The 12,615-nt window shown below is 40.3% G+C and overlaps 1 protein-coding gene across 1 annotated transcript; it reads left to right on the forward strand.

Annotated features, from left to right (window-relative positions):
* The first annotated feature begins 2,806 nt into the window (after positions 1 to 2,806).
* Positions 2,807 to 6,242, forward strand: LOC147619425 (RNA-binding KH domain-containing protein RCF3-like). Its single transcript, XM_086773077.1, has 4 exons — positions 2,807 to 3,624; positions 4,751 to 5,164; positions 5,267 to 5,527; positions 5,617 to 6,242. The coding sequence occupies exons 1-4, from the start codon at positions 2,836 to 2,838 to the stop codon at positions 5,872 to 5,874; spliced, it is 1,722 nt and encodes a 573-aa protein (XP_086629203.1). The 5' UTR covers positions 2,807 to 2,835; the 3' UTR covers positions 5,875 to 6,242.
* The last annotated feature ends 6,373 nt before the right edge of the window (positions 6,243 to 12,615 follow it).

Consider the following 12,615-nt stretch of genomic DNA (forward strand, 5'->3'; position numbering starts at 1 on the left):
CAGTATCAAAAGGAAATAGCAATGTCAAACCCAATTACTCATCTTAGTAGATGCCATCAACTCTATATTCCAGCAACCACCAATATTTTTTTACAAAATTCTACATGAAAGAAAGACATCATAGACAGACAATATACAGCTTGGAATCCAAAAGAAGATTTTTGATCTTCAACATCTGCAAACCAAGATGCAAAAAATAAAATAAAATCACATAGCTATTCACTTTTCTTGAATTATTAATTTGGACACAACCAAAGCATATATTTGTAGACTAATGCTTTGCAGATGCCAAAATTCGAACTACCATGTAGTTCAAATGTTTAAATGAAACCTGTAGCCTGACAAACATTGGAACAACTCCACCTTTGCCAATGCTTGTTAGTGCATAAGATCGTGAATTGTAGCATCTAAGTTCAGGATCTGAACGAAAAAAAAGTATAAATATTTGCAAGGGACATAGGTTTCTCGCTTTGCCTCTTGAAGTTGGAAGCCTTCGCAAGAGTACCCCAGAAACTCAAAAATTGTAACAAAATATGTTACGCCCTTTGCCTTGGATCATGTGGTACACTGACATGAAAAACATGTGACACATTACAAATAATAATCACTTGTTTAACAACCTCAGCCCCTAGAGCTTGTCCCTTCTTCCAACTTGTCTCAAAAATCTTTTGTGAGCTTCGTCCTCCAACAAACAACTTTGCCATTTCTATATCTTTCACGTACAACAGTAGGTACTAATGAGGAAGGTGTGTGCCCATCCGATGACTTCATACACATTGTCTCTCACACACACACATACACATGCACACAGGGTGTGTGTAAGAGAGAGAGAGAGAGAGAGAGAGAGAGAGAGAGAGAGAGAGAGAGAGAGGGTGTATGCATGTGCATGCTTGGAAAGAGAGAGAGAGTGTGTATGCATGTGTATGCTTAGAAAGAGAGAGAGGGTGTGTGTGTGTGTGTGTGTGAGAGAGAGAGAGAGAGAGAGAGAGAGAGAGAGAGAGAGAGAGGGTGTATGCATGTGCATGCTTAGAAAGAGAGAGAGTGTATGCATGTGTGTATGCTAAGAAAGAGAGAGGGGGGTGCGCGCACGTGGTCGTGTGTGTAGGAGAGCGAGAGAGAGAGAGAGAGGTATGTATTCATGCATGCATGCAGAGGGAGAGAGAGATAAATATGCATGCAAGCATTCATGTATGTATGTATGTGTAGAGAAAGGTAGAGTCTAGAGAGAAAGTGAGAGGGAACATAGCAAGAGAATGAGATATTGAGATTTTAGAAAATCGCTCATGCTTGCCAAAAAATACCCCTCCCCCCCACACTAAAAGTGATTTTCCAAATGGCGGAAGGGCACATTCCTCTCTATTTTTATAAATACAACGAGATAATTGTGCTACCATACCTTGTGTATGTACTTTTGTTTTTTCTTTTCCCACTCACACACACATGCAAAGAGAAGAGCGTTGTAGTGAAAACGATAATCAAAGACTAATTTGGTTAGTATGTTGTGTGCAAGGTTTCTTTTGTATTGAACAAGCATCCGCCTTGTTCATGACAATTAGTGTCAATAGCATTCTTGTTTTCATGTTGATGATGAGCAATTATAATCAATTATCCCTGCCCCATCGATCCACAACATTGTATATGTTTATTCATAGTAATACAAAGATTGAATTGTCAACTTGGTAGTGCCCCATGAATATGAATTGATTAAAAAAAAGACTACATAATACAGGTGTTTTCATTGAGGGGCCCCTCGAATTTTCTAGATGGGTGCCATGCAAAAGGTGTGGCAGAGAGGGAGAGAGCATGAAGATAGAGAGATGCCTGCCAACCTTGGGAGAAGGGAGATGAGCACGGAGGGAGAGATGGCTTGCCAGGCTGAGAGAGAGGGAGAGAGATGAGCGCGGAAGGAAAGATGGCGTGTAAGCTTGAGTGACACGGAGAGACGCGACGGAGAGATGCTGAGAGAGTGCGTGTGAACCGACATATGCTGGGGGAGCTTGACATGCGTTGTAGAGCGTGGAGAGAGGGCAGGTGAGGCAGACGGCCATGTCTGAGAGAGAGTGGGAGAGATGGTGGCCTAAGAGAGAGGGTGAGAAATGGCGACCCGAGAGAGACAAGTGAAGGTTGAACCTTCACTTTTGGTATAGATAGATTAATCAGGCCCAAACGTTTTTTTAGCAATTGCATAGTATCAATATATGGGTCCCAAACATTTTTTTTGCATTAATTAATTAGTGTGAAGAGATATGGAAAGATTAAAGTAGTGGAAAGATAAAATGAGGGGTTAGTGCTTGTAGACACGTGTGTGTGTGTGTGTGTGTGTGTGTGTGTGTGGGAGAGGATTTTTCTAGAAGATTTTGGGCGGTGTGAGATTTTTGTGAGGGGTATGGTATTGTGGGCTCCTCGTTTCCTCAGGTCTACTAGGGTCTATGTCTCTCTCTCTCTCTCTCTCTCTCTCTCTCTCTCTCTCGGTATATCGTGGCCTCTCTCTTGTCTCCTCGAGTCTGTGGGTGTGAGCTGGGGCTGGTAGGGCACTGGGTGAGGTGGGGGGTGTGGTGTCGTGTTTGAGGGCCATGGGACAGGTTAGGTTTGGTGAGGGAGAGCAAGTTTGCCACGTGTGAGGCCAATCAGGAAGGGAGGTGTCTGTCGTGTCTGAGGCCAACAAGGAAGAGAGAGGCTAACGCAAAGTAGAGACACGGAAAGGGAGGTTGGGAGTTCAAACCTTAGGTTTGAACCTTATAAGTTAGTGCCCACTTGCCGGCACTAATTATTGAATATGTCTAGTAGACTGAAATATGTCTATTAGAGTATGACATTGGCGTTAGGGTTTGATGTATGTGCCTTACCGTTGTAGAGTCTAGTGCTACTTCTTGCCATTTCCATTTCCATTTCCATTTCCCGCAGAGCTTCGCCGAGGCGATGGACGAGTGGAACGAGTCGCCGATTAAGCGATCCTACTCGCACTACGAAGATGAGAGGGATGACACAGACGACAGGGACGACAGAGACGACAGAGATGAAGGAGACAGAGAGGAAAGAGAAGATCGAGAGGGCAGGCATAAGAGGAGGAGGGGGTCGGAGCCTGAGCCCTCGCCGGTGCCTGCCGGTGCCGTCTCCGACATAGAGTACCGGATCCTGTGCCCAATTCTGAAGATCGGGGCCGTGATAGGCAAGGGTGGCAGCATCATTAAAGCCCTGCGGCAGGAGACAAGGGCCAAGATCAAGGTCGAGGATGCGATCCATGGCGCGGATGAGAGGGTGATCTACATAAGCTCTTCCCCGGGGCGAGACAGAGACAGCCGAGATGGGAGAGACGGCCGGAGAGAGAGAGAGAGAGACAGAGACAGAGATGAGATGCTTTGCCCTGCGCAGGAAGCTCTGTTCAGAATCCATGGCCGCATCACCGAAAGAGAGGGCCCTGACCCTGCCTCTGAAGAAGATGACGACGAACCCCCACCCCAGGTTACAGCGCGGCTGCTGGTCTCCGACGGCCAGGTCGGCTGCCTCATCGGCAAAGGCGGCCGCATCATCGAGCAGATGCGCAAGGACATCGCCGCGCAGATCCGAGTCCTTCCAAAAGCAAGCCTTCCACCCTGTGCCTTCCCCAACGACGAGCTTGTCCAAGTAAGGGGAAACAAATCTCCCCCCCTTTTCCTGCGGTTTGATTCCATTTCTTGAGCAAATTTTACCCCCAGTCTAAGCATTCTTTCTGTAGTGTAATTCATGTTCAAAAACCTCATCACCAGTTCCTGAATGTCTTTCCCATTGCTCTAACTTTAACATTAAGTATGCACTGGACCATGGAGAACCTTCACAGGCATTATGCCTTGGCAGTGGAATCTATTATGCAGTGGAACCTTACCAGCAGTGTTGAAAATATAGCCATTTACGAGTGCTTTAAATCTAGGATAAGCCATACTGGAACCCCTTTGAATTCTACCCTTCGTTGTTGCTTCCTCACTGGAACCTCACCAGCAGTGCTGAAATCTCTCCTTTTGACAAGGACTAAGTTTTTTATAAGCCACCCAAGAACCTCACCAGCAGTGCTAAATACTCCCTGGTGACAAGTGTTGTAACTTTAGTATAAGCAGAGCCTCACAGCAATGTCAATTGTTTCCCTTTGACAAATGCCTTAGCTCTAGCACAAGCATTATGGGGACTTCACCAGTGGTGCTGAACCTGCAGACAAATGTTTTAGCTTTACCATAATCCGCAGCGGAACTTTTTCAGCAGTGCTAAAATATTCGATGACTTCTCCATCTGAGCAACTTTAGGTTGTTCTGTGCCAGAGCAAGCTGAGACTGAATTTTGATGGATTCCATTTGCATCATAGTTGAATTTTATTGCTCTTTTCTAGTGCCACAGTCAGGTTAAACTTATTTTTTTGGCATCCTTTGGCAGCATTTGCTCTAGGGACTTTCAGCAGAGCTTTTAAGTCTGGTAGTTAGGCTTAGTGGCTACCACTCTTTTATAAAAAATTAGAGAGTTTAAGTGTCAGCAAAAAGCAATCTTTACGTGCGCCAAAAATGTGGCCACTTAAACAAAACATCCTTCAAATGCTTATCTAGAAGGTTAGAAAATCTTGGGCTATCTAAAACTGGATATGGCTCACAAGACTTTTTACCTTGAAGGATAATTTTGGCCTGAAAATCTCCAGCAATACTCACCTGGTCACATTCTCCATTTCCCCTCTCTATTTATCACCATACTAGAGTGCATTAATAGGATTACATTTCCTTCGCTCTTGCAGTTGTTTGGAACCCCTGCACTTGTCAGAAAAGCCCTATATGCTGTTTCATCCAAGCTTTACGAAAACCCAACCCGCGAGAGAGCACATCGACCTTCTGGATTCTCCCAAGGTGCCTCATTTCCAGGTGGCGGCATCTATTCTTCCCTCCATGCTCCAGGCTCCATGATGGGCATGGGTCATTATGGTCGAACAGGGACTGGGAACTCTTTTTCAGTGCGTAGCAGCAGGTCAGATGGCCCTTCTGAGGAAGAGCTCATGGTATGTGTTTTATGCCCAAATGAAAAAATAGGGAGTATGATTGGAAAAGGTGGCAGTGTGATCCGCAAGCTGCGTGAAGAATCTGGTGCGAAGATCAGAGTTTGTGATCAAGTTGGAGACTCAGATGAGCGAACCATCCAGATATCTGCAATTGAGGTCAGTTCTACCATGTAATCTGTTTGCAAAGCTGTGAAGCTATACGCTTTGAGCTGTCTTGATAAATTTGGTCTTGAAAATCTGTTATGGGTTGTCTTGCAGTACATTGATAGCTATGCCTCTCCTGTTCTTGAAGCTGTCATGCAAGTTTACAGGCGTCTGGCAGAGATTTCAGCTGACAAGGAGGGTAGAAATGCTATTATTTCAATTCGACTGCTAGTTCGTTCTAATCAAATAGGGTGCTTGCTTGGCAAAGGCGGTCAAATTATTACTGAAATGAGGAAGACAAGCAGGGCAAATATTCGCATCCCTCCCAAAGATGAACTACCCCTCTGTGCTGATGAGGGCAGTGAACTTGTACAGGTATGAAGTCTTGTCCATGTATTTTCAAAAGAGTTGCATTGCTTTCTTTGGTTTTAGAGATGCCCCTAAAATTTTGTTCATATTCACAGATTTCTGGGGAGGCAGCAATGGTTGAAGCTGCATTGATCCAGGTCCTGACAAGGCTTCGAAGCAATTTGTTCAAGGGTCATGGAAATCCTGGAATGATGCCAATGACTTACCAAGGAAGTGGTTCTGTTATGCCAACCTTTGGGGGCAGAGACGACCCAGGTTCTCCTGGAGGAGCTTTTTCTTATGATTATGGAAATTACAGCACATCTCCAGGTGCGACTCGCAGCTCCAAGGATTCTCGTCGCAGGCAAAGATAGCCTTGGCATGCCTTATTTTGGAATGCTGAATCTTCTCTGGACAAGGTTTGACTTTTAATTATGAAAAGCACCACCTGCAAGTTGTGTACCTGCAAGGTTTTTGGCTCTTCCTGATACTGATTTTGCTGTGGGTTCCGGTTGAGGAGAAAGATGGGGTTAACCTACTTTGATCAGGTGGCAGAGTGCTAAATATCAGTGAACATAGATTTGTGCTTTTACAATGAATTCTCCAGTGTTTCCCCAAGTAGAATCTCTTTGGAGATTATTGTTTGCATAACTCATGGATTTTTTGGGATATATGTTGAACTTTCATGTTTGTAGTTGCTGCTTATATGAATGATCATGTCTTGGCTTGCTCCGCTTTTTTTTTTTTTTTGTTTGACTAGCCCTTTGGAGCTAATTTGTGATTGGCATGTTAATTAGAACAGGTTCCATGATCAGTTTTTCTGTCCTCTTCTGGGTTTGGCAAAAGTCTTGATTAGGTCTTTATCTACAAAAGTACAATCTTAGCATGCCATGCCTGTTAAAGATGTCCTTCAGAAGTACTTCAGCTCGAGGTAGGTCACTAGTGCCAAAACCTATCTATTGAGGAAGCAGCACGAGTCCTGATATTTTTTAGGCTTTAGGAAACATTCCTCCAATACCTAGCATGTGTCCTGAATGTGTGATGGAATAAGAATGTGATGAGGCCAGCCGCCAGATACTACTTGAAGAAAGATGGCATTTTGTAATGACGACATGATGGGTGAATGATATGCCTAAGTAATGAGTTAGACCGTATGGCTAGATTTGGCCATTAACGTTTTTAACCACGTGCATTTTTTTTTTGTGTGGGTCCAAGCAGTCTAGTTTCTAACTTTATTCTTGAACATGGCACTAGTGTGAAACATTGGTCCAATAGTGTATCCTATCTACATGGTAGTCAAGTAGAAGCTATCAAATCATCTTAGTCACACATTAATTCACCTCATGCGAAGAAAAGGATGCTAGGGGTTTGACCACTCAAACATGATTTGTCCTCATAAAGAGGGGTTGCAACCTTGCATTTTGATGGTTTTCTTGAGTTGTACTTGACAACCTACTCAAAATACTCACTGAGAAGCTAATGAGTTGAGTGTATGATAGATAGATGAGACTCTCCACTAGTTATGTGTGCATGGTCCCTTTATAAATACATAGAGTGCGGTATCAAAGGGATTCAATGTAAGAAGATGTTGATCCTTTGATGACATGCTCGTGGGGCCTATTTCAACTATTTTGAGCTTTAAGATTTTATTATGTGATCTAGACACTTAGAACGTAAGTACTATTTTAAATAAACTCCCTCCAAATGATTACGTAGGAGGATTTCACCAACCTTGTTGTCAAAGTAGCATCTTGACTTTTTTTCATAATTTTTCAAACCTTGACCTAAACTTGGTACTTAACAAGGAAAGTGTCACATAGCCAATGCATTCCATGTATTGACTATGTGTATAGTACAAGGTATTATACATTCCATGCATGATACCTTGCTAGTTGTGTCTTGTTCATTAGTAATGGCACCCTTGTATGCAGGTATTTAGCATCATGTTTACAGGTTGATATTTGTGTACATATGTTTACAAACCAATGTACACTACAATAAACAAGCCCACATGTAGTGCTTATTTTATATAGAAAAGATAGAATGCATCATGCTCTAAGGACTAAATAAGTAATGATATGGAAGAGTTACAATGCATTGCTTATATTAGTAATGGGAAAACATGCAAATAGTTGTACAAAATTTTGATAAATATGTCTTAGGTATAACGGAAAGATATAAGTTTAAAAGAAAGGAAAGATGCATAAATTGCAATATGCTCATGTTTAGTAGAAAAAACCAAAGGCATTAGTGTTCTAAACATCCATGCCTAGACCACTCCACAATTAGTGAGAATTAGCACTAATTGGACCTCATTTGCCTAATTTTTTCTTTTTTGAGTGGGTTAATTGGAGGCTTAATTAGAAGGGTTAATTAGAGATAATCACATCATTAGATAAGCCTTGACGTTGCTAATTCACCTATCAAGTCCTCAACTCAAAACTCCTTACTATTAAGGAGTAATTAGAGAGCAAAGAAAGAAAGAAGGTTGAAGGGTGATTAATAGTGAGATTAGGTTGGATTAATTTAAGTTAGAGAATCTCTAGATTAGTTGAAAACCACTAATTTGGAGCCACTCCCCAAATTCAAAACCACGCGGCGGTTTTAGGCAAACAAAAAACAAGTCGAATGGCCGTTTGTTCACGAAGCCACAATTGTTCACTCAAAAAGCCGAACGGCTGTTCATTCACGGAGCCACGACCGTTCCTTCACGAAGAAACGATCGTTTGTTCACGAAGCCGCAACCGTTCACTCATAAGCATACAGACGTACCGATCTAAGCGTACGGACGTATTGACCTAAACGTACGGACGTACTAATCCAAACGTACAGATGTATCGACTCGAAAAAAAGCCACGACCTTTCACTCATAAGCGTACAGATGTACATATCTAAGTGTACGGACGTACCGACCTTTGCATACAGACATACTGACCTGAAAAAAACTCATTTTTTTAAAATTTTAAAAATTTTGAATCTTTAGAGGTTCTTAAGGTCTACCTCCCTGATCCACTAGGGTGAACTTCGTCCACAAAGCTCCAACCCAACCCTCAACTTCATCCTCACGAAACCAGGGGGTAGTGCCACAAATGCCAGAGCTTATATAGCCACTCAAAGACAACCTCAAGGGTAAGCTCACAAATCTAGCCAAATGGGCTAATCATTACACAACTCTCTTTTGGGATACTGACCAATAAACAACCTTCAAGTCCTCAACCAAGAGGATTAAAAAAATTAAAAATCGAAGAGCACAAAACGAATTCAGCGTCTCTAGGTGATTAGGCATGTCTAGGTAATTAGGACCACAGGCACACCTTTGACCCTCGCCCATGCATGACACCTGTGATTCTCACTAGGCTCTGTCATTTGTGCACACACTGCACAAATCTTCATCATCGCGACAGCCATCCAAGTACATCTCTGGATGGGGGGGGACCATGGAGGGTGCAAGCCTGGTCAATGGGTATGACCCATTGCGTGGATCTTCTTGATCATCTCCGCTTTGACCAAATAACTATACTTCATGCCTCATCAACCCTACCTACAACTTCTTCTTATGCTACCTTAGCTTTGGAAGCCAAAAGTTGACTGCAATATGCATATTGCAATCATGATCCAAAGTAGCTTCTACTTCATAATCAAAAGCTGCTACACTTATTGATCCTCTCCGTCAACTACCACTCTCATAAAAACAATATCCTAGTCACACGACAGAAGAAAACAAATCAAAATAGAAAGAGAGAACATTGACCACCAAAATATCAACACCCAAGGGAGCCAAGATGCCCATTAAGGTGCCTTGATGAAATTCTACAGCTACATGTACATCACCATCGGAATACAGTGTTATGAGAATATATTTTAAGTCCTCTTTAAGAATATTATTTTTCCCTCTTGAGTAATTTGGGGACGCCTAGGTTACTCTTCGGTCATGCCGGCTAGGTTAATATCGTGGGTGACACCACTATAAATATTAAGACGTGCGGTATATGACGTATGCTTGGGGCCGTCTATGATTATTTCAGTTAGCAGGGTGATCCCTGGAAGTACTTACGCCTGGTAGTCATGAGTTGGTTATGGTTTGTGCCTGTTTAATATTTGTGGGATTAATTTAATTATTAATTGGGCTTATATTTTCACGTGAAGAAGATTACGAGGATTGATAAATAATGTCGAGGAAAATGTTTCTTATGCGCATCATATTTAGTAACCTTAGTAGTTGATTTTTCCATTTTGAACTTTAGGAAAGATACATTTATAATGTGGAATTTAATAAAGCCTAAAGGCTTTACCCTAGCCCCAATTTTTGGGACACTCTATTTTTATTGTGGAAGAGTGTCGTGCTCTCTAAAAGCACACTTTGTATATTTTTGGGGGCTATGGCCTATTTTTGCAAGAAAGCTAATAAAAATACTCTTGTGTGGGGGAAGGCCACGCACAAGGGGGGGGAAGATTGCACCCAGCATGGTGTTGATGGTGATGTTTTTCTTTCTCTTGCCTTATGTTTTGTTATATGCTTTAATTTTCAATTTAATTCAAGTAGTTGTTTTAATATTTGATATATTTTATGAGTTTTTGATCATTCTCTTCAAGAAGATTAAAGGGTCCCGTTTCAGTGGTATCGGAGCTTGGGTGTAATTTAATTTTCTTGAAGGCGGTCAAAAGAGGTGAAAGAGACAAAAACAGAGGTGATTTTGGTAATTTTCTTGAATTTAAATTAAAGAAGAGGTGATTTTGGTAATTTTCTTGAATTTAAATTAAAGAAGAACACGTTTAGGGATTTTTGTTAATGTATGGATGAAAGTAAACTTGTTTTTAACCATTGGGTAATCAATCTCCATTAATCTATTGCCCAAAAGGTAAAACTAGGTGGAAAACCATTAGTGGGTTTCCCAAAACCATAAAACCACCTTCCTCTTCACTAATCCTCTTCCTGATCTGTCTGTACGGATTGAAAGAGCAAGGAAAGGAGCGTTGAGAGCCATAATCAGAATTGCTAAACCTTCCCTTTGCTCAGTTTCTATAATAGAGGGCTGAGAATTATTCAAGAGTTGTTTTCAAAAATTACTTTTAGTTTTTATTTGCTTTTTCCTCCTCAGTTGATGCGCTGGGCGCAAGCTTAGAGTAATATATATATATATATATATATATATATAATTCTTCTCTTCCTCCCTCCATCCGACGGCCGACAGTCTGCGCATCCTGAAGGGCAGGCCGGTTGCGCGAAATCCAGGAGGAGCTAAATTTTTTTTGTTAAAAAAAATCTCCCTTTTTACTCTTGCGCTGAATTTTTACTGCGCGCTGCGCGGGTAGTCTCAAGAAGAGAGGATTGATGGCTTAAATTTATAAAGAACCAGAATAATATATATATATATATTTGTTACTGTAATATAGCTTTAACAAAGCTTTATAGAGATAAAGCTTTATAATAATTAAAAAAAAGCTTCATATTATTACTATTATTATTTTTCATTTCCCTTTTCTATTCATGCGCTGAGCGGACCCTAGTAGAAGGAAAATTATTTTACTATATATATATAATTTTTAGGCTTTTGACTAAGCTTTAAAAGCTTTCAAATAAGCTTAAATGAGATCAATAAAATATTTTTAAAAAAATATTTTTTGACTATTCCCATCATATTTTATGGAAAAGGATCCCATGCACATATAGTTAGTTTGGATTTCTTCTACAGATCTTTAGAATTTACCTCAAGAGAAATTTTGAGACTTTAGTCAAATTCTTGTGAATAATGTTGTTTTCTAAATCCTCATGAAGTACGAATAATATAAACAGCTTGTTAGTGAAGATATCATTAAAATGTTGCTTTAACCTATGGCTAGTTTTCTTATTTTAAAGGGTACATGGATTATTTCTTGAAAAATTATGCATTTGTGTATTGAGCTAACTTGGCAGGACTCACATCTAGCTCGACGTTCCATATGAGATAAGAAACCCTATCTTTTCTCTTGTTTTAACTTTTTCCTATTCCTTTTAATTGTCAGGAAATGGGTGAATATCCACAGCACCATCGTACTAATCAGGAACAACTTGATTCTCTCCATATTCTTTTGAATCAAGAACGAGAGCATCGGGACAACTTTCAAAGAAAGATTGAACGACATCTGTCTAGAATGAACAAATATATTAAGAAGAAAGTTAAAACTATGGAAGCATCTGACATGCATAGCCCGACCAATGACATTGTATCCAAGCTGTCTATTGTCAAGTGTTTCAGGTGTAAGATGTTGGGACATTATGCTAACTCTTAACAACTAAAAAGAAGAACCAAATTGCAGCAAAGGACGTGCTTGACACCGAAGAGGTTAATGCACTCGACACATTAACCAAAGGTGGAGGTATGTGTAAAAAAAAATATATTTATTGTATACAATTTCTTGTTTGCTTTTGTATCTGTTTTCTGAATATTCTTTCCTTCTAGACCTAGTTAGAAAACTTTAGCTCCTGAAAAGAATTTTAGATACCGTGACCTAACTAGCGAGACAAGATTAGCAAAAGTTATCTTCAAGATCTAGTTACCCAAATTCAAGTAAAAATGATTGCTAGACATTTCATAGAAGATTAAGACCAATTTGAAGATTCAAGAACCAAGCAAGTTTCTCCAGTCTTTGATTCAAGTTATCAATTGCTTCACCATCGAATTTAGTGATGATGAGAAAAGTAAAGAAATAGCTCTCAAGTGACTAGAAACCAAGCTTAAGTTGTATACCAATCACAATTACGAAGTTTATACCAATTCAAGTAAAGTTTTGTTTAAATTTTCAAGTGTTCTAGTTTAAGATCTATCCAAGTACAAGATTATTTCTAGACCAAGAATTGCTCTAAGTCAAAGATATATTCAACCACAAGATTTAAACCCCTTAAGAACAAGATTTATTCAAGAATTGCAATTATGATTAATTAAAGACTAATCTCTCAATTTTTCGTCCATTCAAGTATTTTTAATCTAAGCCAACATTCATTACTAGTATATCAAGTTCTTGCTATCAACTAGGACACAAGATATCTATCTTTCTTCAAGTTCTAATTTCAAGTTTAAGATTAAGTTTAACATCAAGATCCCCTTTAGATTTCATTGTTTACAAGTAAGATTCAC

The sequence above is a fragment of the Cibotium barometz genome, chromosome 33, assembly GCF_041138505.1.
Source record: "Cibotium barometz isolate CiBa-2024 chromosome 33, ASM4113850v1, whole genome shotgun sequence".
NCBI lineage: Eukaryota > Viridiplantae > Streptophyta > Polypodiopsida > Cyatheales > Cibotiaceae > Cibotium > Cibotium barometz.